The 26227-nt window shown below is 65.0% G+C and overlaps 1 protein-coding gene across 2 annotated transcripts in view; it reads right to left on the bottom strand.

Moving 5' to 3' along the window:
* Window positions 1-648: 648 nt before the first annotated feature.
* The window catches only part of SDK2 (sidekick cell adhesion molecule 2), a 49128-nt gene continuing 23549 nt past the window's right edge, over window positions 649-26227 (bottom strand). Inside the window, exons 3-45 of one of the 2 annotated variants that reach the window (XM_086623899.1) lie at window positions 21300-21406; window positions 19934-20081; window positions 18990-19123; window positions 17827-17938; window positions 17452-17642; window positions 17202-17285; window positions 16936-17130; window positions 16592-16708; window positions 16232-16399; window positions 15859-15961; window positions 15442-15618; window positions 15227-15363; window positions 14839-14986; window positions 14629-14769; window positions 14360-14541; window positions 13984-14099; window positions 13093-13288; window positions 12732-12830; window positions 11879-12070; window positions 11678-11799; window positions 11495-11604; window positions 11255-11405; window positions 10865-11102; window positions 10668-10783; window positions 10210-10399; window positions 9913-10011; window positions 9390-9584; window positions 9111-9312; window positions 8778-8881; window positions 8596-8666; window positions 8351-8486; window positions 7602-7658; window positions 7245-7346; window positions 6897-7012; window positions 5909-6095; window positions 5241-5378; window positions 5004-5180; window positions 4739-4864; window positions 3786-3950; window positions 3336-3476; window positions 2561-2699; window positions 2079-2205; window positions 649-1002 (exon numbers count right to left, since the gene is read on the bottom strand). In XM_086623899.1, the coding sequence (XP_086480025.1) occupies window positions 649-1002; window positions 2079-2205; window positions 2561-2699; window positions 3336-3476; window positions 3786-3950; window positions 4739-4864; window positions 5004-5180; window positions 5241-5378; window positions 5909-6095; window positions 6897-7012; window positions 7245-7346; window positions 7602-7658; window positions 8351-8486; window positions 8596-8666; window positions 8778-8881; window positions 9111-9312; window positions 9390-9584; window positions 9913-10011; window positions 10210-10399; window positions 10668-10783; window positions 10865-11102; window positions 11255-11405; window positions 11495-11604; window positions 11678-11799; window positions 11879-12070; window positions 12732-12830; window positions 13093-13288; window positions 13984-14099; window positions 14360-14541; window positions 14629-14769; window positions 14839-14986; window positions 15227-15363; window positions 15442-15618; window positions 15859-15961; window positions 16232-16399; window positions 16592-16708; window positions 16936-17130; window positions 17202-17285; window positions 17452-17642; window positions 17827-17938; window positions 18990-19123; window positions 19934-20081; window positions 21300-21406 (6310 nt within the window). The remainder of the gene's footprint in view (window positions 1003-2078; window positions 2206-2560; window positions 2700-3335; window positions 3477-3785; window positions 3951-4738; window positions 4865-5003; window positions 5181-5240; window positions 5379-5908; window positions 6096-6896; window positions 7013-7244; window positions 7347-7601; window positions 7659-8350; window positions 8487-8595; window positions 8667-8777; window positions 8882-9110; window positions 9313-9389; window positions 9585-9912; window positions 10012-10209; window positions 10400-10667; window positions 10784-10864; window positions 11103-11254; window positions 11406-11494; window positions 11605-11677; window positions 11800-11878; window positions 12071-12731; window positions 12831-13092; window positions 13289-13983; window positions 14100-14359; window positions 14542-14628; window positions 14770-14838; window positions 14987-15226; window positions 15364-15441; window positions 15619-15858; window positions 15962-16231; window positions 16400-16591; window positions 16709-16935; window positions 17131-17201; window positions 17286-17451; window positions 17643-17826; window positions 17939-18989; window positions 19124-19933; window positions 20082-21299; window positions 21407-26227) is intronic. The other variant, XM_086623900.1, reaches the window with a different exon arrangement.

The following is a 26227-nucleotide window of genomic DNA, read 5'->3' as shown; positions in this document are numbered from 1 at the left end:
AAGGGGAGGAATTAATTGCCCCTGGCGTTCCTGGCGCAGTGGCTGCCCTCTTCTCCCAAGGAATAGGGGGGGTCCAGCTTTGGGGTTTCATGTCCAGAGGGTTTAAATCAGCAAAGCCCCTCTTCCCCCGCAGGTGTCAGTCTCCGTGTCACCACGTGTCCCTGTGTCCCATGGGAGCCACAAGCAGAGGGGCCAGGACTTGGCACGTGGCACCCAGCCTGGCAGCACCCACGGGACCCCAGTGAGACTGGCAGCAGTCCAAGGGCGGCTGCAGCAGGTACTGAGGGCAAAGTCCGGTGCAATCCTGCTGGCACCTCGAGCCCCCCCCAGCTCACGGCGGCCGAGGAGTCCGTAACGCAGAAGGCTTTGGCCAAGCAGAGGAGCTGGGATTTGCTCCCCAGTCCCACGGAAAGCACCCGGCGTTCTGCTCCGGCGCTGCTGAGAGAGCAAAACACCCGCTGCGGTGCCAAGCCTGAGCCTGGGACTGCTGCCTCCATGGCACCGCTGCCAGCCCCGGGGCCCTTCGGCCTCTCTTCTCCCCCTCGCTGCTTTTTTCTTTTTTCTTAATTTCTTGGGGCTCTTTTTTTTCCTTTTTTTTTTTTTTAATCTTTTTTTTTTTCCTCCTGTGTTTTCACTTCTGTTGAAATATCAAACGAAAGAAGAAAATCCAGCGATGGGGGCTCTGGAGCCAGGAGCCAGGCTGCTGGGCGGGCGGTAGAGGGTACCAGGCTGGCTGGGGGGGTTGCCGGGGGTCTGAGGAGTGGGAGTCCTGCTGGCTTTGGGGCGGAAGAGGCTGCCCTGCTGCGTGGAGGTGCTGTTGGAGAGGGGCGCGTGGTCGGGCTCCCCCGAATCGCTCTCGGTGTAGCTGTATGCCTGTGCCCGCGAGATGCCCTTCTGCTGCCGCCGCCACGAGTTGTAGTAGGTGGGGTCGCTGATGTAGTGGTTGACGAAGGAGTGGGCTTTCTGGTGGCCGGGGTCCACCTCGTATTCGCTGTCGCTGCCCTAAAGAACAGGATAGTGGGGGGTTAGTATGGGGGGGGTGTCACCCACCAATCCTAAATCCCAGCTGTGGATCTTTTGGGGATGCTGGTGAGCACATCCCACAAGACTTTAGGGGCTGGGATGGCTGCAGCGTTGCTGGAGTGTTTCTGCCTCTTGCTAAAGCCAAATAAAGCCTCATACAGGGTTGCAAGGTCCTGGGGCCCCTTGGTGGGGGTCCCCGAAGCCGTGATAGCCCTGGGCTGGCGGGGAGGGTGTTTTTGGGAGGCTGGTGCTGGCGGTCCTGGCTCCCCACTGCCGGTAATTGGATTCAGCTTCTCCTCGCGGCGCACAAAGGGCCCATTGAGGGCGGTGGGGAAGCTGCTCCGCGCCAGCTCCGGCTCCTGCCGCTCTTCACAGCTCCTCAAAAGCCACTCGAGCCCCGCTCGGGCAAGAGGGAGCAGAGCTGGCATCCACTGCACGATGGCAAAAGAACCAGCCGGTGCAGGCAGCGATGGGGGGCCCTGCAGACAGTCCCCCTCCTGCTCGGGGACAGCCGTGGGGACCCCCGGGACCTTCTCCTGGGCTTCAGCCTCATCTTTTCAGATGTCATCCAGCATCTGTCCCCAGGATGATGCTCCATGGCCTCCCCAGGGAGCTGCCCGTGGCCGTGCTCCTGCCCGGCCACAGCTGCCCGTTTCTTTGGGAGGAGACAAAGGTGCCATTTTGCGGGGTTGGCAGAGCCGCTGCCGTTGTCACCAGCAACCGGGCAGCGGGACAGTCCCCAACCCCACTGCCCTCCCATCCCCTGTCCCCAGCAGCCCTTGGGGAACCCCTGCGGTGCCACATCCTCAGCACACGGGCCAGGGGCTGTGCCAGCTTCGCTCTGGCTCTGTGCCGTATAAGCCACAGGGGATGCCACTGCCTAAAAAACAGGATGGGGCAGGGGAGCGGGACTGGCATCGCTTTTCCCAAACGCTCACCAGGACCTGCACTGTGGTGGGCAGAGCGGGGCTGATGCTCAGGGAGGGCTCCCAGCACTGCCCCTCCTGCCCCTGCGTCCCCCTGCCCCAGTCCCCGGTGCAGTCCCGGGTGCTCACCTGAGAGTCGGAGACCTCGGAGGGCTTCTCTGTCAGGCTGCTGCTCTCGGCGGGGATCAGGTCGTTGTATTTGGTCACGTCCTCGTCCGAGTAGTGGAGGCTGCCGGGGCTGGGTCGCGGTGGGGACCTCGGGGAGAGGTGGGTGCTCAGCATGAGTCCCCCCTCGGGGCCATGCCATGTGGGGATGAGCCCAGCTGAGCCCCGGGGCATGCACAGGGATCACCCCCAAACGGTCCCAAGCGCCCCCCAAGACCCTGCCCGTGGTCCATGTGCTCTCAGAGATTCCCAGCTTTTCAGGCTGTTCAGCATCCCGGCACATCAGGGCCGGTGCAGCGGCTGCAACTCACGGGTCACCCCCCTGGGGTGCCAGCCCTCCCCAGCCCCGCACCCGTCCCACAGCGAGCACACGATGGAGGGACGGGCATGACATCCGAGAAACCACCCCCCTGCCCAGGGAGGGGGCTGCGGTGGGGGGTCTGTACCGGGTGTAGATGCCGTTTTTCCGGCAGAAGGAATTCTTGACGGAGAGGCGCCGGTTGTTGAGCTCCAGGGCGGGGAAGCTGCCCTCATCCAGGCTCACCATCTCGCCGTGGCTCAGGGCGGTCGCCTTGGAGCCGTTCCCTGCGGGACGGGATGCTCAGCCTCCCCCAGACCCTCCCCAGGCAGCACAGCGTGGGGGTGCCCGGACCCTGCCCAGGGGGGCTGAGAATAGCCCAGGAGGGTTGTGCCGGTTCCAGTGTTGGAGACATCAAAGCCTGGGGATGCCCACGAGGTGCCGGCCCCGGGGCAGCGGCCATGCGCCAGCCTCATGCCCAGTGCCACCGGCTGTGCCGAGCCTGCCCGCCTCGGCTCACCCCTGACCTGCCCCGGCTCCCGGCTCTGTTTGCTTAACGAGGGGGTCTGGATTTTCCCCACAATTTGAGCCCTTGATACAGCTAAGCAAACAGAGCTGCGTTTGACTAATCCCAGTGACCTCCGCCGAGCCCCGGGGCTGCCCGGCCTCCGCAGCCGGCAGCGGGACAAGTCGCTTATTTAATCTTTAGCTCCCAGTGCTCTCCAGGAAGCCCACAGCATCTTTATCGGATGTCACTGGGTCTCCGGAGGAGCTGTGCCCTGAGACAAGCTCCCACCACCCCGCTCAGACCCCAAAGGCAGGCAAAGAGGTCCCAGAGAGAGTCCTAAGGGGTCAGGGATCTGCACCCCTTGGATGGCACCCCAAAGGGTCCCGTCACCACCCACCAAATCCCTGGCGCTCACCCGAGTCTGACTTCTTGGCGTACTTCTTGCTCTGCCCGCGGATGATGAGCACGAAGACGAGCAGGAGGATGAAGATGAGCCCCACCAGGGCGATGACCACCAGGAACCACCACTCCTCGTAGAACGGGTTGGCTTTCTGGGCTGGGGCACAGCAGGGAGGATCAGAGGGGGACGGGCATAGCGGGGCAACGTGGTATGGACGGGGACACCTCACTGCAGGGCATGAGGTCACCCTGGGGAACTTTGTGAGACCTGGATCCACGTGAGGGAGGGGGTTAAAGGGGGATAACAGGAGGCTTTGCAAGGGGAGCACTGGCAGCGGGATTTGGGGCTCTGTGGGAGCCAGGCAGGGTCAGGGAGACATGTATGAGTGATGGCCATGGGAACAGTGCAACGCTGGGGAGTGGGATGCTCCCCTGGGGACACCCGCATCCTGCCCCCCCCAGCTACCTGACACAGAGGGGGAAGGCGTGCTGGGGGTCCCGTAGCCGTAGTCGTTCACAGCGATGACGCGGAAGTCGTAGCTGACCCCCTGCTTGAGGATGTCCATGCTGAAGGTGTAGGAGGTCACCTCCTTGGGGATGTCTTTGATGAGGATGTCCCAGAGCCCCTCGTCTGGAAGAGAGAAAAGGCCTGGGAGGAGAGGACCGGCTCTGTGGGACTCCCCAGGGTGAGAGGCTGATGTCCCTCCATCCAGGAGCATGTCCCCTCCGCCATCTGCCCAGCCCTCCCAGTTCCACCGGGCCCTGAGCTGGCTCACTGCAGCATCATTAAAAAACTGTAGTGACGCACGCGGTGATCGATCTCCTGCCCTGCTCGTGGCCGAGGGCAAGGCAGCTCCCTGGGGACCTGCTCCCACCGCAGCCCCAGAGCACCCCATGGGCTGAGCGAGGGGCTCCCCTCCCAGGTGCTGCCCCTCGACGTGGGGAGCGTAACCGACCCCCGTTACTGATCGATTGGGTCAGCTGAGCTGCGGGCTCTGCGGCAGCGAGAAATCATTAACCTGGGGCTCCCTGCCGCGGGGACGGGGAGTCCCAGTTGCCAGCCCTGCCTGCCCAGGAGCAGGGCCCTCCTGATTTGGGATAACCTTGCTGTCCCTCAGTCCCCCTTGCCTGCCTGAGGGAGCGTCAGGACCTCCGTGCCCACAAAAGCAGCAGAACTGATGGGTGCTCCTCCACGGCTCACCAGCCTCTTTCCATCAGCCCTGATCAGCACCCACTCGGCAGCGCGGTCCTCGTGGACCAGTATGTGGCTGACACAACAGACAGCCAGGTCCTGATCCCCAACCCAGCCTGTTGGGTGGCCTGGGAGAGGTCAGCACCCCCTGCTCAGTTTCCCGTGCTCCTGAACCCAAAGCACCACTGGTATCAAGGTGGGGATGGAAAGCAGAGGAGCTGCAGTACCTGAAGGACGGGCTTCAATAACGTATCTGGTGATGGGCCCTTGGCCGGGGTCCCCACTTGACCAGTGGATCGTGATAGCTGAGCCATAGCGGGAGATGAAGGGCTCGCCGGGGGGACCAGGGGCACCTGGGGACCCAGAGCAGAGCTGGAGGCACAAGGGTACCAACTGGCACAGGGCCATGCCAGCTTTGGTGACACTGGGGGAACTGTCCCCACCACATCTCCTCCCTCGCCCTGGCCCAGCATCCCGCACGTCCCCCCCTACCTTCCCCGGGCCCTGTGGTGATGTTCGCCTCAACGTCCGGCCCGTAGGCGAAGGTTTTGGCCCGGATTCGGAACCGGTACGTCACACCCTCAGCCAGGTCCTTCACCTTCATCCACAGCGGGCTGTTCCCCTTCACGTCCACGGTCACAATCTTACTGACGCCTGCAGGGACGGAGGCTGAGCCAGGTCCTCCCAGCTCCCCCCACTGCCCCCAGCCTCCCCCTGCCGTGCCCTCACCGTCCACGGGCATGCAGGGCTCGTAGACCAGCCTGTAGCCCTCGAGGATGCCATTGGGCAGTGGTGGCGGCTCCCAGGACACGTTCACCGATGTGGTGGTCAGCTCGCTGAACCGGATGGAGCCAGGGGCGCTGGGAGCTGCGAGGGAGCAGGGTGGCCGGGGCCAGCTCAGGGCTCTGGGAGACACCGCCAGCACCAAGCCAGCCCCTACCCCTGCCTCCACCCTAACTGGGCTGGGGCACTCATCATCACCATCTCACCCCACCCTGGTGCCACCCCCCTGTGCCCCCGCCCCCACTGCAGCAAACACCTTGCCAGGGCTTCATGTGTGACTGGGGGAAGAAGTCTCTTCCCCATCTCTCCTCCCAGCACCTTCATTCTTGGTCATTTCCAACCTAAACCATCTATTATTGCATGATTCTTCTCAAGTTTCAGCCAAGACCTTCACCTCCATTTCCCCCCAACCCACAAACCCTCTGGGAGGAGCCCAGGGCTTGTCTCTGCTTGGGACTGCAGGAGCCAGCATAGAGCTGGGATGAAGGGGCATCAGATGGACTTCAGTGCAGCTGGACCCATGGAGACACCTCCCAGCAGAGCGCAGAGCCAGGAGCCTCTGGATGCGACTGTGCCGAGCTAAGGGCTGGGGGCAACCATGCCACGGGCCCCACCTGCCTGCTGCGTCCGCCCCTTGACAGGGGGGCTGCGGGGCCCGTCTCCTGCTGCGTTAAAGGCGGCGACGCTGACCCAGTACGAGGTGTACCCCGTCAGGTTCTTCAGCTTCACCCCGTTCTCGGGCAGGAAGAGCGTCTTCACCCGCGCACTCTCGTTCTGGCGCTGAGCCTCCCAGAAGTGGATCTGCATAAGGAAGACAGGACATGGAGACCCGGGTGATGCACGGATCCGGCCCATCTCACCCCCCGCCCCAGCTCTCTGCTGTGCCCAGACACCCCACGCAGCCCTGCCTGGGCTCCTGAGCCCCTGTCCCACAGCAGCTGGGGGCTCTGAGCATGCTGGAGATGGGGACTGGCCTCTTCTCCAGGACAGCTCCAGCTGTGCTGGGCATCAGACACGGCCCCCAGCTCACAGGTGGCTCAGGGTCCAGCATCGCAGATCAGGCACGCTGAGCTCACCCCTGAGCTGTGTCTATATCTCAAAGGATGGGGCCGAGCAGGGAGAACCTCCACGGATGTGGGCAAGGAGGTGCCCAGAGCATGGGGCTGGGCAGCCCGGCTCCACGCCAGCCCCATCCCGGCTGCGCCCCGGCTCCATCCCGGGCTCCAGCCCAGCCCCATCCCCGGCTCCATCCTGGCTCCACCTCGGCCCCCTCCCGGCTCCTTCCCGGGCCCATCCACGGACCGACGGCGCCACCTGCCGCCCCGCAGCCGCTCGGCACCGGGATGCGACACGCGACACTTCCCGGGGACACCCGGCGTCATCTGCCCAGAATCCCTTCCCCAACGGCACCCACAGCATCTCCAAGGCACCCAACATCTCCCCAGATCCAACAACGCACGTAGCGTCTCCCAGGGGAGCTCAGCACCCCCTCAATGGCACCCAGCATCACCCTGTGCCCCTCCAGGAACCCAGCACCCTCCCAGAGCACCCAGTGTCCCTGTGCCCCGGGTCGGTGCCAGCTCCCGGGTGACGGTGCGGTACCTTGTAGCCCTGGATGTCCCCGTTCTGGCTCTCGGCGGGTGGCGGGTCCCAGGTGACATCCAGCTGGGTGGCCGTGGCTGCCTGCACTGCCACGTTCCGTGGCGCTCCGGTGGGCACTGTGCCAAAGGAGGGGACAGTGTGACAGCCCTGCTAGGACCGGAGCAGGGGAAAGCCCCCCACCCCGATATGGGGGGATGCACTGCCTTGTCTTGGCACATCACGGATGTTTAGAGGGGATGGGGGCCACGGGGATGTAGGAGCACGAGGCACCAGGGCAGTGGAGCCCCCTCCCCGCAGCTCCCAGCCGTGGCAGCCCCTGGCAAGGCAGGGCTGTGCCAGCAGACTCACCCGCTTCACCCACGAAGACCTCCTGGGGGGGGCTGGGGGGGCCCTCGCCCACGGCGTTGTACACACTCATGCGGATCTCGTAGCGCCGGTGCTTGCTCAGGTCTTGGGGGACAACGGGGAGAAGGGGTGAGGGGGCTCTCCCTGTGGGGCCCTGCTACCTGCGGGGGACCCAGCAGAGCCCCCCATGCTGGGGAAGAGAGGGGTGTCCCCCAGGAGCAACAGGAGCGGACAGGCAGAGGTTGTTCCCCTGGCACAGGGCATTCGGTTCACCCCATGGCAGAGGGAGGTGAAGGGGGGGGTAGCAGTGGGGAGGACACGAACGGGGAGGCGGGGAAGGGCAGGAGAGTGGTGACTTACTGTCCAGCTCGTACTGGGTGAGGGAGACCTCGCTGAGGTTGTGCACGGCATAGATGGCTGCACGGCACCGGGCAGGGAGAGCAGGCAGCCTGTTAGTCCCGCACGCAGCATGGGGGGCTCCCGCCTCTGAGCACCCACCCCAGCACCACTGCCCACCCCAGGGCGGGCCACGGGCCCATTGCAAGGGCCCTGTCACCCCCAAGTGCCAAGGGGGCTGTCACAGCACCAAGGGGTCTTTCCATCCTCCAGTCCCAGCCCCTGAGTGGCACAAACCAGGTCTGGGCATCGGGATCTCTACGGGGGTCTGACTGTGGCAGAGGCAGGGTCTGGCCTAGGGCTCTGCCCTTGTCACTCATGTCCCTGCTGTCCCCAGAGTGGATGTGACCCCATTCCCTTTGGGGTCCGAGGAGAGCAGCACACCCAGACACACACAGTGGGATGTCGGGCAGGCACCAGCACCCATGGCAGGTGCAGACACGTGAACACCTGCACCACAGGGACACGGGGGCTGAGCACAGCAGTACTGAGCCCGCGACATCGCAGATAAGCGCGTTAGGGACCACCAGGCTTGGTGGCACAAGATGGCCAGTGACAGCTCCACGGGGCGCAGCCTGACCCCGACAGCTCGGGGCTGGTACCCAGGAGAGGCTGAGGAGTGCAGGATACTGCCCTGCCCTGCCCTCACCCGCCACCACTGGGCCACCCCCCAGCCACATGTCCCCAGGCTCGGTGGGGCCACGAGCACTCACGGGTGAGCTCGGCCCACGTGGCACCAGGGTTGCCGATGCCACGCAGGGTGAAGCCGCGCAGGCTGTCGTACACCAGCTCGCGATAGCGGAGGCGGAAACCCAGCAGGATCCCGTTGATCTTGTCCTCGGCCGGGGGCTGCGTGGGGAGGACAGTGAGGGGCTGCTCTGCCCGGGGCTCCCTGGCACCCCGAGATGGCTGTCCCCAGTACGCCTCGGTGCCACCTCCCAAGTGGAGGTGACGGTACCTGCCAGCGGATGAGCACCGACGTGGTGGTGTGCGGGGTGACGGAGAGGATGGTGGGGGCTTCCTCGGGGGCTGGGGGGGAGAAGTGGGCAGTGAGGCTCTGGAGATGCCCCAGGCACGGGGGGATGCCCAAGCAGAGGGCACCCCCCTCTCCCTGCCACCGGTGCCGCAGCCTGCGCTGACCCGCCTGCAGGGTGGTGAGCGACTCCGACTCCTCGCTGTACTCGCTGTCCCCGATGTCGTTCGTCGCCTTCACGCGGAACTTGTAGGAGGTGAAGGGCTTCAGCCTGTGCAGGAGCGGAGCAGGATGGGGATGGCGAAGCCAGCGGGTGACCCCACAAGCCACCCTCCCTCCTTCCCACAGGGCACGTTGGCCAGTGCTTCCCAACCTCGGTGCCAGCACCTCTCATTGGATGGGGAAACTGAGGCACGGGGCAACGGCCCAAAGCAGATCCCATCATCTCCAGAGCTCCCCATCACCCCACAGCACCGCTCAGGGCTGGCCCCGTGCCTCACCTGTCCACGACGAAGGCGGTGGCGTTGCGGCTGACGGAGGCGGAATGCAGCGCCCACTCGCCGTCGGGCAGCTCGCGGGTCTGCACCGTGTAGTAGCGGACGGGGGAGAGCCCGTCGCTGCCCGGCTCCCAGGAGAGCAGCACGCTGCGGGCTCGCACCTCCTCCTGCTGTGCCAGCGGCTTCCCGGGGGGCTGCGGGCGGTCTGGGAGAGGCAAGGGGCCGGGAGCACCGTGGGCACACCGCGGGCACACACAGCCCCCCGCGACCCCTCCTCGTTACCTCTCTTCTCCGTGGTCACCACGAGGGCTTCGGCCACCTCGCCCCAGCCCTTGCGGGTCTGCGCCGCGATGCGGAAGAGGTAAGTGGCCTCCGGCTGGAGGCCAGTGGCCGTGTACTGCCGGGCGCTGGGCTCCAGCACCTCCGTGGCCGCCGCGGTGGCCGTGGTGGTGTTGAGGCTGTGGGTGACCTGGTACGCTGCGGGGAAGGGAGCGGCACGGTGGGGCTGGCGAAGGGGATGCCATTCCGGGCTCCCCTGGTGTATGACTCCATCCCTGCCCACGCACGGGGCCAGCAACGAGGGGATTTTGGCTCCCGGCACTGGGGAGCTCACCCACAGCCAGGGATCTGGCACAGCCCGCTGAGGGGGAAGCCCAGCCCCGGGGGCAGCGGGCTCCCAGATGCTCAAAGGATCTCAGGAAGCTGGTCTCTGCCCCCCGCCGTGTTGATCCCTGCTCCCATGGGACCCCTGCACCCCTCTGCACAGCATCCCAGCATGGCACAACCGGGACAGCTCCCCACCTACCCAGGATGATGCCATTGGGTGCCGCGGGCGGCTGCCAGACGAGCCGCACTGAGGTCGTCCTCACTTCGGGGAAGAGGATCCCCACGGGGGGCCCGGGCACTGGAGGGGGAGAGATGAGGTTCGCTGCGGGGTGCAAACTGCCAGTTCCTGTTCCCTGGGAACAGGAGCACTGGGTGTCCCAGGCAGCGGGGAGAGGTATTGCCCAGGGTACAGGGATGGGATGGGGACACCTTGGGCACCCAGGGGACCCCCCTGGCACATTCAGCGCTCTCTGCCCGCCCAGGCGCTGACACCCACCATCGTCCAGCGTCCGCTCGAGAACCGGGGGCCGGCTGGGCACGCCGTCGCCGATCCTGGTGAAGGCCAGCACGCGGATCTCGTACAGCGTGTACTTGCCCAGCCCAGTCAGCTGGGCACTGCGGGAGGCATTGCCCTCCGCCAGCCAGAACTGGACACGTGCGTCCGAGTCCTTGTCCTTGTACATCACCTGCAAAAGACCCCGTGTGACACAGCTGGGCAGCGCCGCAGCCCCTGGGACACCCCCCGGGATGGAGCAGTGTGGTAAAGAATGGCACAGATGGGCACCAGCTCTTGAAGGTGGCACAACCAGGGATCTGGCAGTCTGCAGCATGATTCCCCCAGGGAAAGTTATGTTTCCTGGGTCTGTGGGTGAGGCGGGCAGGGCAGATGGGCAGGGCACGGGCAGGGCTGCAGGCTGGCAGAGCCACAGCCCCGTGGCTGGGATCGGTGCTCACCTTGTAGCCCAGGACGAGGCCGTTGCAGTCTGCCTCAGGGATGTCACTCCATCGGACCAGCATGCTGCTGGAGGAGGTGGCCAGCGCCGACACGTTGCCAGGACCAGAGGAGGGCACTGATGGAGGGATGAGAGTAGGGGTCAGTGCCCGGATCCAGCCGGGGTGGGTGCCCAGTGCTACGGGGTGGGCAGCAGTACCTGACTCCCGCGTGCGTCCCACCACTGAGTGGCTCCAGGGCCCCGAGCCGATGGCGTTAAAGGCTTGGACCTGCACCCGGTACTCGGTCCACTCCTCCAGGTCCTCGATGGTGTACCCCCGCTCCACGCGGTCGTGGATGACGTGCACCGCCGGCTGCCCTCGCCCGTCCGAGCGCGCGTACCGGATCTTGTAGCCCACCGAGTCGGGGTTCCCGTTGTACTCCTGCTCCAGGAGGGGCTGGCCCCAGCCGGGAGAGACGGGCACCGTCACTCCTGATCTCCCACAGCCACCCCAGCTCCATCCCCGCTCGGCTTCTCACCCTCCCGTCTGCTTGCATGAGCCCCGTGCCCGTGGGCACAGACCCCCCAGGGCCACGGTCCCCCCCTCACCATCCAGCGCAGCCACAGGCTGGTCTCGCTGGCTGTCCTCAGGGTGACGTTGGCAGGTGCCACGTCCGGGGGTGCCTGCAGGGTCTGGATCCTCCGGGAGGGCACGCTGGGGGGGCTGGTGCCCACAATGTTCACCTGCCGCATGCGGAAACTGAGAGAGGAGAGGGTGGGGGTCATGGCAGGGGCAAGAGGGCTCTGGTCCCCTGGGGGAGGACACCACGGCACCATCCCAGCACTCGCCTGTAGTAGGTGTAGGGCTTCAGGTTGGGCACCTCCATGGAGCGGGCATCGGGCTCGTTAGCCAGCTGGTGGACGAGCCCCCACTCTTCAGCCTCACCACTCTGCCCCACCTGCGGGATGGGAGTGGGGTGAGCTGCCCCCCAGAACCTCCTCATCCTCCCAACCCCCCGCAGCACCCCATACCTGTGCCTCCACCTGCCAGCGGGAGATGGAGGTTTTGCCATCGTAGCCCGGGCGAAACTGGAGGGTGACGGAGCGGGGTCCAATGTTGGAGATGCCCAGGTTGGTGGGGGCACCGGGGAGCTCTGTGGGGAGAGGGCAAGGTGGGTGGCACCGGCTGCTCGGCCCCAGCACTGGCCACAGTCCCCGTGCCGCCGCGCTCACCTGGTGGCACCCCTGAGGAGATGGTGGAGGAGGAGACCTGGCCCTGGCCCTTGGAGGTCATGGCAGCCACCTCGATGGTGTAGGTGGTGAGGGCGGTGAGGCCGGTGACGCGGTACTCCAGGGTGACGTTGGGCAGGTAATGGGTCACCCGCGTGTTGGTGCGGTTGTACTCCTCCCAGGAGATCCGGTAGCCTGAAACGTTCCCTGTGCCGTCAGCCCCCTCGCTGCCCACCCCGAGGAGCCGAGTGGGGCCAGGGGGAGATGCTGCGGGGTGGGGAGGAACCGGTGGGAGATGCTGCAGGGTGGGGAGGAACCGGTGGGAGATGCTGCGGGGTGGGGAGGAACCGGTGGGAGATGCTGCGGGGTGGGGAGGAACCGGTGGGAGATGCTGCGGGGTGGGGAGGAACCGGTGGGAGATGCTGCGGGGTGGGGAGGAACCGGTGGGAGATGCTGCGGGGTGGGGAGGAACCGGTGGGAGATGCTGCGGGGTGGGGAGGAACCGGTGGGAGATGCTGCGGGGTGGGGAGGAACCGGTGGGAGATGCTGCGGGGTAGGGAAGGACCGGTGAGAGATGCTGCGGGGTGGGGAAGGACCGGTGAGAGATGCTGCGGGGTGGGGAAGGACCGGTGAGAGATGCTGCAGGGTGGGGAAGGACCGGTGAGAGATGCTGCGGGGTGGGGAAGGACCGGTGGGAGATGCTGCGGGGTGGGGAAGGACCGGTGGGAGATGCTGCGGGGTGGGGAAGGACCGGTGGGAGATGCTGCGGGGTGGGGAAGGACCGGTGGGAGATGCTGCGGGGCGGGGTGGGGAGGGGACGGACGCAGGAGCTGGGCACCCGCCGGTGCTCCCTCACCCGTCAGGATGCCGTTCTTCTCCAGCGGCTCCTGCCAGCTGACCTTCAGGGACGTGTCCAGGATGTCGCTGAAGCTGAGATGTCCCACGGGGCCGGGCACTGCCCAAAGATGCCCAGGCTCAGCACGCAGCCACGCACCCAAGGGCAGGAGCCTTTGGCACCCACGGGACCCCCGTAAGGAGAGAGCATGGATGGGGCTCCCCTTGGACGGGTCTCTCTGGGGCTCGATGGCACCCCCGTTCCACATCCCCACCAGCAGCACCAGTGGGACCAAGTGCCCCATCTCGGGGCTGCTCCCACCCTCCCCGGGAGCCGCGGGCGGGCAGGGTCCGTCCCGCGGGAACGCAGAGCCTCCCCGTACCGTCCTCGTGGGTGCGCACCAGCTGGGGGGGGCTGCGCGGGCCGTCCCCCGGCGTGGTGAAGCACAGCACCGAGGTGAAGTACTCGGCGAATTTCCGCAGCCCCGCCACGTAGCCCACGTGGACGCTGTCCTGGAAGTTGGGCCGCACCGTCACCACCGTCGCCTCCTCCTCGTGCTCCGGCTCCCAGGCGATGAGCTGCGGGAAGAAGGAGCTGGGACAACGATGCCGGGTACTGGCATCCCCGTGGCACACGTGGTACCACAAACACCATTCCCGGGCACCTCCAGCTTCCCCTTATTTATTTGGAGCTGGTAAAATATCAATTAATGGAGCAGGGAACGCTCCATGCCTCTACCAGCACGTGTTTCCTGATGTTTTGTGACGAACTGCCATCAATAGCGGCGCGGAAGCGCCCACTCGCCCGCGTTTAGGAGGGATGGATGTTTGGGCATTTAATCGGTATTGTGCAAGATAGCCCACAGCAACTTAATTAAACACTAATTAGGCCCTAAAAATACTAATCAAAACTACTAAGTGGCATTTAATAAGAAAGTTAAATATCCTACTTGCTCCAGTTATCTCATTCAGCGGCAATTAGATTCCTGAACTGCTTTTGAGTGGATTAAGAAACAAGTTTAATGTTTTAATTCAATTTAATTAACGTAAATTTGAATTAATTGCCATTTGGAATTAATTACAGAGCATGGGAGACTCCGAGCCCATGCAAGTGTTAAATCTCAGTAAATATGACTTCACCAGTCAGGCCAGGACCGGTTACACGCCGGCGTTTCTGCCAGGAGGAGCCCAGGCGGTGGGTGAAGGGCAGCCCAGGAGTTTCCCCCCACCTGGCTGCCCCGTTTTTGGGGAGACCCGCAGGAATCGCCCCTCACCTTGTAGCCCTGGTTGATGCCGTTGATGAACTGGGGGCTGGGGGGGTTCCAGGTGAAGCGAATGGTGGTGGAGTTGGTGGCCTCAGCCTGCACGTTCCCCGGGGGCACCGTGGGCACTGCCAGGACAAAGGGACAGCTCGCAGCGGCTCCGGCTCCACGAGGTCCCCTCCATCACCCGCAGCAGGGAGGCACCCAGGGTGGTGTCCCAAGATGCCCCCAGCTGGGCCAGCCCTGCAGCCCCTGCCCACCCCTCCCCAGCACATCCCAGTTCCCCTGGGACCCCCACACCCGTCCTCCTGCCATCTGTCCCCATCATCCCGTGGCACAGCCTGTCACTGCTGTGACAGATGCCAAACCCCTGCCCGTCCCTGCCTACCTCCCTGCAGCGTCCACTCGGTCACCTTCACGCTGTAGACCCCCAGGCCGGCGCTGTTGTACGCTGCCACCTCGATCTCGTAGTTGGTCCAGATGATGAGGTCCTCCAGGAGCAGGTTGTTGACGTCGGCATTGGTGATGTTCTTAAACTGGTAGCCCACGGGCAACCCAGCCAGGCAGTACCTGCGGACCAGGGGCAGTCAGAGCTGCTGGTGTCCCCACCAGCACCGCAGGATGCCAGGGCACCCACGCACCCCCGCCGGCGCCTACCGGATGATGTAGCCCTTGAGGACACCGTTCTGGTGGCTCTCAGGAGGAGGCTGCCACTGGATCATGATGGACTGGTTGGTGCGGCCGCTGGCGATAACGTTCTGGGGGGGCGCAGAAGGGGGCTCCTCGGGCAGGGACACCCTGAGGGGGACGAGGCAGGGGTGAGCACCAAGGGCCACTGGCCCCCCAGGACCCCCGGCCGTGGCTCACCTCTCCGTGTCCTTGCTGAACTGCCCCCTGCCCACGTCGTTCACGGCACAGAGGCGGAACTGGTAGGAGCGAGCGGGGACCAAGCCCCGCACCGCCACCGACGTCGACTCGGGGTCCACGCTGGGCAGCAGCACGGTCCAGGGCGCGTCTGCGGGGCGGGAGAGGGGGAGGAGTGGGGTGGAGGATCCGACCTGCAGGACACCGGGGTCCTCTGCCCGGTGGCACACCGGCCAATGAGTCCCATGGTCCCCAAGCTCCCTGCAGCATCCCCTTTCCCTCCTCCTCATCCTCCCCTGCCCACCATCCTCAGGTGATGACAGGGACCAGACTTTGCCCGGTGCCAGTTGCCGGGGCTGGTGGTGCCAGGGAGGGGGGAGCACCCCCTTACTGTTCTCGGAGACCTCCACGATGTAGCGGAGCAGGGGGCTGTTGCCATCGAAGGGCTTGGCCCAGGTGAGGTTGATGGCCCGTTTCTCCAGGGGGCTGAGGGCAGCTGTGGGGCTCTCGGGGGCATGGGGGAGCTGCCTGGACAGGGAGGCAGGGAGGGGGCGGTTAGGGAGGGGGCGCAGCCCGGGGTGCCAGCGGGGGTGAGGGGGGTCTCACCGGACACGGAGGTGGGCACTGCGTGAGTCGTTGCCCCCAGCCGAGACCACCTTGCAGGTGTAGGTGCCGATGTCACCCGACCAGGTCTGGGAGATGTGGAGGGTGCCCATCTCGTCCAGGCGCACCCGCGGGCCGCTCTCAGGGCTCAGCGGTGCCCCGTCCTTCTCCCAGATGTACCTGTGCCGGGGAGGAGGACCCAGGAGTCCTGGCACCCTGCAGCCCCCCACCAAGGAGAGGGGACCAGGGGTCCCACCAGTGTGCCAGGCTCCCCGTGCGCAGGGCACCAGGTGGCACTGCAGGACCACCAGGCCAGTGCTCAGGATGGCGGCACCTACCATGTGCCCCCTCCCTCCCCAGGCATGCAGGCAGCCTGGGGGTGCCCAGACCCCCCAATCCTCCCAGCCCCATCGCACGCACCTGACGTCCACACTGGGGTCGTGGGTGACCCCACAGCTCATGACAGCCTTGGTCCCCTTGATGACGCTCTGGTCCTGCGGTGGGTCGGTGATGCGGGTCCTCGCTGCAGGGGGACAGGGTGAGGCACTGGCACTGCCCAGAGGGCTGCGGGGGGTGGCATCAGCAGGGGACAGCCCAGATTTGCACCCATCCGAACCGACCAGCCACGTGCCAGAGGCCATCCTCAGCATCCCCGCAGAGCTCCATCCCATGCCACGTGTGGCGGGAGCGGCAGCATCCGCTGCCCGTGGAGCCAAGCAGGGGTGCGGGCAGAGCCGGGTGACACAGGCATGCTGGCGGGTGCCTTGGGCACACTGGCAGGTGCCTTACTCACCCCAGACGACCAGGTCAGCAGACGCCTCATCCACGCCGCGGGAGTTGGTGGCCAGGCAGGCGTAGGTGCCAGCGTCGGCGAGGTGCGCGGGGCTGACGAGCAGGCTGCCCGACTCCAGCAGCGTGAAGCGCGGGAGCTGCACCGAGCCGCTGGCCAGGACCCGCTCCCCTGGGGCACACGAGGAGCCCCATCAGCTCCCAGCGCCTTGGCTACTGGCCGAGCCTGGTGGCTACAGAGCCCAGTGGCCACGTAGCTGGCAGAGGATGCCGTGGGGCCGTGCGGGCAGATAGGGATGAGCAGGGCAGAGGCAGGGCTGGGAGGGCAGCCTCGCTGGCACCCTGGTGCCCTCAGCCCCTTTACCTTTCTGCCATGTGATGGCCGGGCGCGGAGCCCCCGAGGTCTCGCAGTTGAGGATTACGGACATGCCATCAATCACCGTGCTGTCCTGGGGACCCCTGGTGATGTTGGGGGCGATGCCTGCGAGGCAGACAGACACACAGCCACCCCTGACGCCCTTTTTCTGGTGCCCAGCCTGGAGCTGAAATGCTCCCAGGGCATGGGGGGGGGTGTCCCATCTCCACGGGAGGACTTCCTGGGGTCCCTAACCCCCTGTGGAGCTCAGCCAGGGGGTCCTTGGCACATCCCACCCACTGCCCGGACAGGGCACCCTGGGCTCTGGTGCAGGGGAGGGGGCTGGCACCTACTAGTCACGGCCAGGTACGTGGTGGTCTGCACCTCGCCAGCCGCGTTGCGGGCAAAGCACTGGAACATGCCGGTGTCGTCGGGGAGCAGCCCGCTGATCTGCAGGCTGCCGTCTGCCAGCAGCTGGAAGCGGGACAGTTTCTCCAGGCGGATGAGGGCAGCATCCTTGTACCAGGCCATCTCGGGTGGGGGCACACCTGCAAGGGCCATGGCCACGTCAGGCACGGGGCCATGGTGGCACGGGGAGGGTGGCTGGGGAGCAACTCACCTTTGGCTTGGCAGGGGATGGCCACCACCTTCTCCATCTCGGCTGTGATGTGCCTCTCCGGCTCCTTGACGAACTGCGGCGGCTCTGCAAGGGGAAGCCCGGTGATGGGCGTCAGAGCTGGGGTCCTCCAGACCCCCCATCAAACCACCCCCGGTGACTCCCGCCTGTTGCTTCCCACCTCAGCCCTGGGGCTGAGACCGCCCCAACTCATTGCATGTGTGCTCTGGGCTGCCCGCGGCCAGGGCCTCACCCAGGACGGAGAGGTAGGCGCCCTCGGCCACGGCGGGCACGCTGCTGCTGCGGAGCACGGCCTCGCACTCGTAGTAGCCACTGTCACTCAGCGCAGGGTTGAGGATGGTGAGCCGGCGGCTGTAGTCGCTGATGCCGCTGGAGAGGGGCACCCCGTCCTTCTTCCAGATGATGTGCAGCTTGATCAGCGGCCTGGGGGGGCCAGGAGTATGTTGAGAGCCAGCGCCAGCCCCCTGGACCCCACCGAATCCCACCTCACTCCATCTCCTGGGAGCCTGGTGGGAAGGGAGCTGGGGGGAGCCAGGGGCACCCAGCCCTGGGGCCGGGCGATGCCAAGGGGGAGATGCCCCATCCCATCAGCCCCAACGCTACTTGCCTGGCGTTGGCCACGCACTCCATGGTCACCTCTGAGGTCCCGGCCACCACGCTGGTGTTCCTGGGTGGGACAATGATGGTGGGTGCGATGGGATCAGCCGGACCACCCACATCTGGGGAGAAGGAGGCCAGAGGGACAGCCATCAGCACACCCTGCCCCCTGCTCGCCCCGGCGATGCCCCAGCCCCCAGCGAGGCTGACGGGGCACCCAAAGCCCTCTGCCCTCCCCTGCTGCCATGGAGGAGACAAAGGTGGCAGGGACCAAAGGGCCACAGGCTCCGCGCTCCCGCGGGAAGGACAGGCAGGTCCAGCCCATCACCTCGGCATCAGGGTGCCTCCACAGCCATCCCTAAGCCCTCTCGCCCCAAGGGAGCCCATGGCACGCCGTGGCACCGGCCCGGCCCCTGGCCTGTGTGGCAGTGCCGGCTGGCAGGGAGGAGGGAGCAGGGGAGTATATAAAGCAAAATGATTGCAACAATAAAAAACCCTCGTGTAGGTGCTGTAAAAACGCGATCGGCTCGAAAGCTGCTGATATAGCTGAATCCATAAACATGGGCTCCAGGTGGTTTATTGCACACCGGGATGCCGAGACACGGGAAAACAGATTAAGGGGGCAGGAGGGGAAGGGGAATGGGCAGAGCCCTCCTGGAAAGGGATAAACCTCCCCAAGGAGAAGCGGGAGGGGAGATGGGATGAGAGTACCAGGAGGATTGATGCCACTTTGGGGCATCTTCCCTGGGATGGGCTATCATCAGCCGAGTCGGAGCCGGGGGACCCTCGGCTGGGTCCTGCAGGGTCCAAGGGGACCGGAGGGATGCGGCCACAGGGGTGTTCCTCAGGCAGGGGCTGATCCGGAGCGACGTGGGCTCAGAGGGGATCACAGGCAGGAGCGGGGCAGGGTGTCTGGCAGCACCATCCCATCCCATGCCCAGTCCCAGCGCACGGCCAGATCCAGCACCAGCAGTGGGGACAGGGGGAGGCTCTGCCCGTCATACAATTGGCACCAGCGGCACAGCCCAAAGCGCCTAAATAAATTTTGAGGCAGCTGAACTGTCAAGTCAGCAGAAGCCGGAGCCTCTGAAGAGATTTACTGCAAATTAAACGCGGGGGGAGGCAGGCGGTGCAGGGGGAGCGGGGCTGGGGGGGAGAACCCCCCCCACTCACTGGCCACGGTCAGCGTGATGGGCTGGCTCGTCTTGTTGTCCCCGTTCTTGTCGTTCACCGCCTGCACGTAGTAACGTCCCGCGTCCGGGGCCACCGTGGAGAGGATGACGAGGGTGTTCTCCAGCGTGATGGCTCTGCGGGGACAAGCAGGGATGGGGATGTGAACCCAACAGGGACACCAATGCAGGGACCCTTGTTCTCCCACCCAGCACCCACAGTGGCCCCAGGGCACCCACATAGGATGGGGAGGACCCCCAGCCTTCCTCCCGCCTGCCCCTGGCACCAGCCCCAGGACAGAGGCTGGGCTCAGCCCTGGCCCCAGGCAGAAGCTGGGACCGTGCCAGGATGGAGCCCCACACTCCCCCGCGGAGGAGCACGTTGGACAGTGCAGATTAATAGGACTTTTTTTTTTTTTATTTTATTTTATTTTTTATGGAACGATTTAATCTGCTGGAAACATAAAATGGTTTGGGGAATATATTTTTTACCATTAAATATGAGATAAAGGAGTTTTATCTCCTCAATCCTGCTTTGCAAATAGAAAGGAGACCAGTTCAATTCCCGCATAATGTGGGTTACAAATTCAATTCCCGCACGCTGCGTCTGCCAGCGCCAGGCTCACTGCATCTCCCCAGCGCCAGGGGACACCTGGCACACACGCCTGTGCCGTGCCCGGCTCCGTCACCCCGGCATGTGCTGTACCTCTTTTACCCATCTTCCTCCCTCTTATTTTCATTTTTTTTAAAAAAATTCATTTCCCCAGGGACAAACAGAGCCATGAGTCGCACAGCCTCTCCCCAGGTTTTACCACGATGCGCTCGAGACGCTTGTTAAACATCCTTATCGCAAGGACAACGGCAGCCGAGGGAAACGCAGCCCCTCCGGATGGCGGGGGGTGCTGGGGGGTGCTGGGAGGGTGCCGGGGGGATGCTGGGGGTACTCACATGCGGCTGCTGGGCGAGATCTTCCGGCCATCCCGGAACCAGGTGACCTGGGGCTGGGGGAAGCTGGCGATGCGGGGCGCACGGATGACGGCCGCCTCCCCGTGGGACACGCTCTGCTGCGTCTCGCTGTCCTCGAAGCTTCCCATGTCTGTGAAATGAGCGGGAGAGCGGTGTCAGGGGCTGGGCAGGGGCCAGCAACCCCTCCGGGCACCCAGCAGTGTCCAGTTGGGGAGCAGGCTGGAGGCCACGGGGATGGGCTCCCCCAGCAGATGCAGAGGGGCTGCCCCAGGGGCTGCTCTCTGCCCTGGGTGCGGATGGTGGTGGGGTAACTCAGACCTCACGGGCTGCTTCCGCGTGCTCAGAGCTACACTTACACCAGGATCCGTCCCCGCAGCCCCCGCGCCTGCCTGCTGGACTGGGGACCCCTGTGCGTGCCCTGCCGAGCACGGGGTGCAGCCGCAGCAAGGAGGGCTCAGTCCCAGCATTCCCCAGCATCTCTTTCTGCCCCGACCCACAGCCCAGCACTGGGAGCATCCCGGCACAACCTTGGCTCCATGGGCAAGGCTGGGCACCTGCTGCCTCCATCCTGCCCGGCCGTTGGCAGGCTGGAAGTGCAGAGCGGTGGAGGGAAGCGGAAGGAAGCAGGGTGCACGGAGCAGGGGGGGCAGGGGATTTTTATTGACTTCCCTTAATTGCTGTAATTAAAAACATGTAAAGAATCTTTTTTTAACGACCTTGCCATTATCATTAGTTGTTAGCACAGCTGCCTTATTAATTTCTCATTAGCTCCCTGATTTGTCAGTGCTCCTCAGGAAGGGGTTTAAGGGGACGGGGCTGGGGCGGTCCCAGAGGGAAAGGCAAGGGGTGAGTCCCCGGGGGCACAGAGCCCGCGTCCCAGCACTCTCCTGCCCTGCGACACCCCAGCATCACCCCCCAGGTCTGACCCACCAGGTCCAGATGGGCACTGAGCTGCCAGCCCCGCTGCTCCCGCACTGATGGATGCAGCCACCCGGCCCCGCACGCTCCTGTTTGCTTTCAGCAACGATTATAAACGGTGTTTGCAGCCAGGGGGAGCGGGACCGCTCCCACACTTCCACACCGCAAAGTGCTTCACCCCTCCAGGGAGCTGGAGCCGTCTGCCCAGACCCGGATCTCTCTGCCCGCACCCCCCACTCTGCCCTCCTGCACCCCCAACCACCACGGCCTGACCAGAGGCACCGACAGCCCCATCCCTGCCACCGTCACCCCACGGATGCTCCGGCCTCGCGTGTGCCAGCCGTGGGCTGCACCAACGCCTGGGTCGTGCCGCAGCGCCGCGGGGCTGGTGCCCCCGGCTGGACCCTCGCCGCGCAGGGCTGGCACTTACAGGCCACCTGCACCTCGGTCTGCCGCTGCAGCAGGGCGCCCATCCGGTTGCGGACGATGCAGCGGTAGAAGCCGGCGTGCGTGCGGTCCAGCGACGTGATCATGTACCTGCGGGAGAGACCAGCCACCTCAGCACACGCCGTGACCCCCCGCCATCCACCCCCGAGGTGGGGGGCAACGTCCAAGTGACCATCACAGCCCCCGGGAGAGGCTGCAGGTCCTACACGAGCCCCCCACTTACTGCTGCGCCGCGACGCCCGCGCCGGGTGCCAGCTCCTTCGCCAAGGAGCAGCTGCTGGAGGGGTGTGTGTGCACGGGTGTGCGTGTCCATGCACGCACGTGTGTGTGCAAACACACACGCGTGTGCACGCTGAGGAGACAACACAGCATCCCTCGCTGCCGCAGAGGGACTCGTGGCCATGCACACAGGAGCGGCTTCCACCGCACCACGCACGCGGCACGAGCCGGTGGCCATCGCCCGCCCGGTGCTGGGGGGACGGTGACTCAGCGCCGCGAGCAGGAGATGCGGGACGAGTGCCTTCGAGCTGCCAAAAGCAGAGGCAGCTGCCGGGGACGTGGCACCCGCGGTCCTGACCCTGGCACCGAGCTCCGGCGGTGCGCGGCAGAGGCACACCGGTGTCACTCAGCCCTGGAGCCCCGAGCCCAGCACCGCTCCGATTAGCCGCGGCTGAGCCGCCTTATCATCCCCAGCGGCTGCTCTTATCGGCCGCCAGCGCCAGCAGCTGATAAGCAGATAAAGGAAATAACCATGTCTGGACTCGTCCACCATCTCCAGCATCACCCCAGCCCCCAGACCCCCCTGAGCAGCCCCCGCCCCAGGAGGGATGCAGGCACCGCTGCTCCATCACCCCCAAAACAGGCTGAACCTCCCACTGGCCTGGCAGACGGGGGACCCTCGGGGGGCTGGGCAGGTGCAGCAGCATCGCTCTTCCCCCGGTGGGGAATGCTCCCGGAGAAAGCAGAGAGGGAATAAATAACCAAGCACAGCCCCCCTCGCCCAAAATCTAATCTTGCGTTAAAACGCGCCGCGGGCTGTTTCGGCAGAGCTTTGTTTGTTCTTTCGATAACTGAGCGTAAATTAAACTTTCCTAAGACACGAGGAGCACATTCTCTCTGCCGGGAAGCGCGGTGGGTCCCTGTGCCCACCCCCCTGGTGCTGGAGATGGCGCCGGGGGTGTGGGGCTCCCACCTCACCCACCGGCACTGCTGAGCCACGGTGGGCACGGCGTAGCTGGCATCAAACCCGCTGCCAACACCCGCCCAGGCTGTGCTGTGCCAGGGGGCACCTGTCCCTGCGGGAGAAGGGAGGATGCCCTTTGGGAACGAGTCCGTGAGCGTTGTGGCTGATATTTAAAAATGATCCCCAGAGGCTTTAAATAAGATATTTCAATTCCCCGGAGCTGTCAGGAACGGATGCGGACACCAGGAATGATGGCCCCGCTCTCCTTACGGTGTCCTCGTTAATAAATCACACGCACCGTGACTCCTGAACACACGTGCAGGCAGAGGGACGGACAGACGGACACTCGCTGACGCTCACCCACCCACTCAGCAGCGGCAGGGGGGGCACACGTGGACCCCCCCCACACCCCCCTGCCCCATCCTCACTGCCACGTCCCCTCTGAACCCCCATCCCGGGAAGGGGCTGGCACAAAGCCCCCGGCGCAGCCCACAAGCCGCCCCACGGGACCCAAACCGCCCCCACCCTTGGGGCTCACGTGCACCCGCGCACACAGCACCCACGGGCGCTCAGCCCCACCGCAGCGCCTTGTCCCTGCGTGCTGGGACCCAGGGCCTGGGACACCTCTGGGGGCACGGGGAGCCTTCCCCCCCGCCCAGGCAGGGACACCCCTGCAGCCCCAATTAACGGAGCTCCCACTGAAGCCCCCCGGAGCTGAAGGAGCTACTGGGGAGCCGAGCTCCCGCACACACCTAAGCCGCTGAAAGCAGCTGGGAGACAGGAATCGATGACGGGCGCAGCCTGGCCCGCAGTCATTAACCAAACACGAGCAGAGACGTCCTTCGCCGCCGCCGCGCGGCTCCCACCCAGGCAGGCTTTTAGCCAAGATCCCTCCGGTCTGGTTTCCCCCCCCCCATCAAACCCGGCTGTACGGGCACAGTGCTGACCGATTTCCCGTGCTGCGGGCAGGAGGAGGGGCGCAGAGCGCAGCCCCAGCGCCCCACGCAGCCCCCCCACTTTGAGCAAGCAGGAGCGGCCACAAGCCACGGCCACGAGCCATGGTCACGGCTGCTCCTCCGTGGCCAGGAGCTCCTGGCTCCACCGTGCCATCCGAGCCAAGCGGCTCCTGCACCCGGGGCTGATGCTGCCGCCCGGTGCCCGTGGGCACTGCCCCAAACCGGGTGGCTCTGCCCATCCACCAGCCTGCTGGCGTGTTTGGCACCGCTGGAGCCGGGGCGGAGGTCTGGCCGCGCTCCCAGTGCAGCCCGCGCTGCTAACGCTGCTGTTTCAGGGGTTTGTTTTTAAAGATGGGCTGACAGAGCATCGTCTGTGGGGAAAAGCACTTCCGAAGCAAGGGCTGACCCACGCTTCAAAAAAAAACGTGCTGATGGAAAACAGCGGCGGTGTCCAGGCTCAGTCAGGAAGCGGCTGTGCCACGCTTGGCCCCGGGGTCAGGACGGGGCTCTGGAGCCAGGAGCCCGGTGCCGGGGACTGACGGGTTTGCAGAAGCAGCCGGCGGAAGGCTTTGGCACCGGATCGATCTGACAGATGGATGGGCTGCAGGTCAGGAACCGCATCCTCCCCATCCATCCATCCATCCACCCACCCACCCGGCCCGGTTCCCAGCGGCAGCTCCGCCGTGGCGAGGCCGGGCAGGGCATTGAGATCAGCCGGAACCCCCCCCCTTGCCATGCAACCCCAGCAAGGCACCGGCAGCACCAGTACGCTTGGCACACAGGCTGCACGCACCGCCTTGTTATTGTAGGGTCTCTGGCGGTGCCACGGGGGCCGCGCGCTCCGGCACAGCCGTGCCCCAGCCTTGCCTGATGCTCCTGGCTCTGTTATTGTAGGGTTGCGGAGAAGCGTGGGGCTGACGCTGCCGAATTATTATTAGATGGAGGGGGTGGAGAGGGGCCGGGAAAAGCACCAGCCAAAGGATTTGATCCATCAAATTGAAAAGCCAAAAGAGCGCAGAAATCTGGACGGCCCTTCCAACGCCGCCCAGTAACAGCAACAGCTGGATCGGCTTTTGGATATAAGCGCATCGGCGCAGTCCCCTTTGATTAATATCCTGTATAACGACTAATTAATTCTAGAGGGGACGTGGATTTGAATAGTTCCCGTGCGATAATGAAATGTCAAGTGAGCATTAAAACACACTTAGCCAAGGTTTAACGACTCCCAGCACTGAGCCGCGCGGCCCGGCGCCTCCGCCCGCGCCCAGCCGCCGCGCCGGGCTGCCGCTCAATAGGGTTTTAAATAACCCCCCCCAGTATTTCATCAGCCCCTGTTAACTGTATTATCGGATCTCAATTAGCTCCTGATTGGAAAGGGCTCCGTTTTGACCCACGAGGCTGAAGCTGTTGCCTCACCACTTGCCAGAAGTGTTTTCCTTCGGTCAGGGGAACTTCACGGGCGCCGGTGGCCCTGTAAATCGTCACCTCAATTGGCCCTGCCAGAACAATGAGCCATTTAATAATTAATACCCACGTATTAATCTGCCACCTTCCTGCGGAGCGGGGAGGGGAGGGAGCACACAAGCCTCAATCCATCTCACAGCATCCGGAGGGTCCCAGCACGTCCCTCACCAGGAGCTTGGCCACTGCTACCGCCCAGCTCAGGTGGCACCTTCAGGGCCCCCTTCCCACAGCTGCCTGAGCCCACGTAAGGTCCCAGCAAGGAAATCCTCCCCCATTGCCTTCCCCCACCAGCACCGATGCCCGCGTGCCTGCTGAGCAACACCACGCTGTGCCCGGCAATCACCACCACTCACTCATGCCAATCCCACCGTGTCCCCCTCAAAGCCAAACCAGGCACAGGGAGAGGCAGGAGGCAGCACAAGCGCAACCAGCGAAGCCCACCCAGTGCTGCCCACCACCCGCTTGGCACTGTCTCACCAGCACTCCAGGGGGCTTTGCCATGCACGGCAATGCCAAACAGGCAGCCAGCCAGGCTGGAGGCACAGCTCCCAGGAGCTCACTGCTGGGCTCCTACACAGCCTGGCTGCAACCCCTCTGATGCTCATCAGCCCCGGTTAATTATAGTATTGGATGGCAATTAGCTCCCCAGGGATGAGGGCTGTGCTCCACACCTGGGCTGGCAAAGTGCCGGTCCAGCCTGAGCAGGGACGTGCTCCCGGCAAGCAGCGGCACAGGTCGGGGTCCCAGCAGGGAGCTGGGGGTCAGCCACCCCATCTGCCCCCAGATCCGTGTTTTCAGAGGGTCCTGCCATCATATTTTACATAATTGGGGACAAAGTACAGCCATCAAACACCTGGGGTCCTCAAAAGGCCATCAAGGCTTGGTGGGGTCCCGCGTGCAGCATCCCGTGTTTCCCGCATCCCTGGGGAACACACCCCGAAACATCCCAACAGCCCCAGATCTGCCCCTCCTTGGTGAGCCCACGGAGGGCGGCTCCTGCCCACCGCCCCACGCACGGAAGCAGCCGGGGATGGGTAATGGTGCCGCAGGGCTGGCAGGGGCCTGGCGAGGAGCCGTGGGCTGCACGGTGCCCCAGAAACCCCGGGGAGCGCCGGGAGGCTCAGGCACACAAACCCTGCCCTGCTGGGGGATGGCATGGGGAGCACCGCGGCGGCAAAGCCAGCAAGTGTTGGAGATGTAATTCCACCTTCCCGAGCTCCGAGCTCCTGGCAAAGGGGATCTGGGCTCTCGGGAAGGGGCGGGGGATCCTTTAGTAGCTGCTGGGCTCCGGCACCAGCTGCGGAGGGC

The sequence above is a fragment of the Tauraco erythrolophus genome, chromosome 20, assembly GCF_009769465.1.
Source record: "Tauraco erythrolophus isolate bTauEry1 chromosome 20, bTauEry1.pri, whole genome shotgun sequence".
Lineage (NCBI taxonomy): Eukaryota > Metazoa > Chordata > Aves > Musophagiformes > Musophagidae > Tauraco > Tauraco erythrolophus.
Note: the sequence above shows the minus strand (reverse complement) of the source record. Positions and strands in the feature narration are given on the sequence as shown.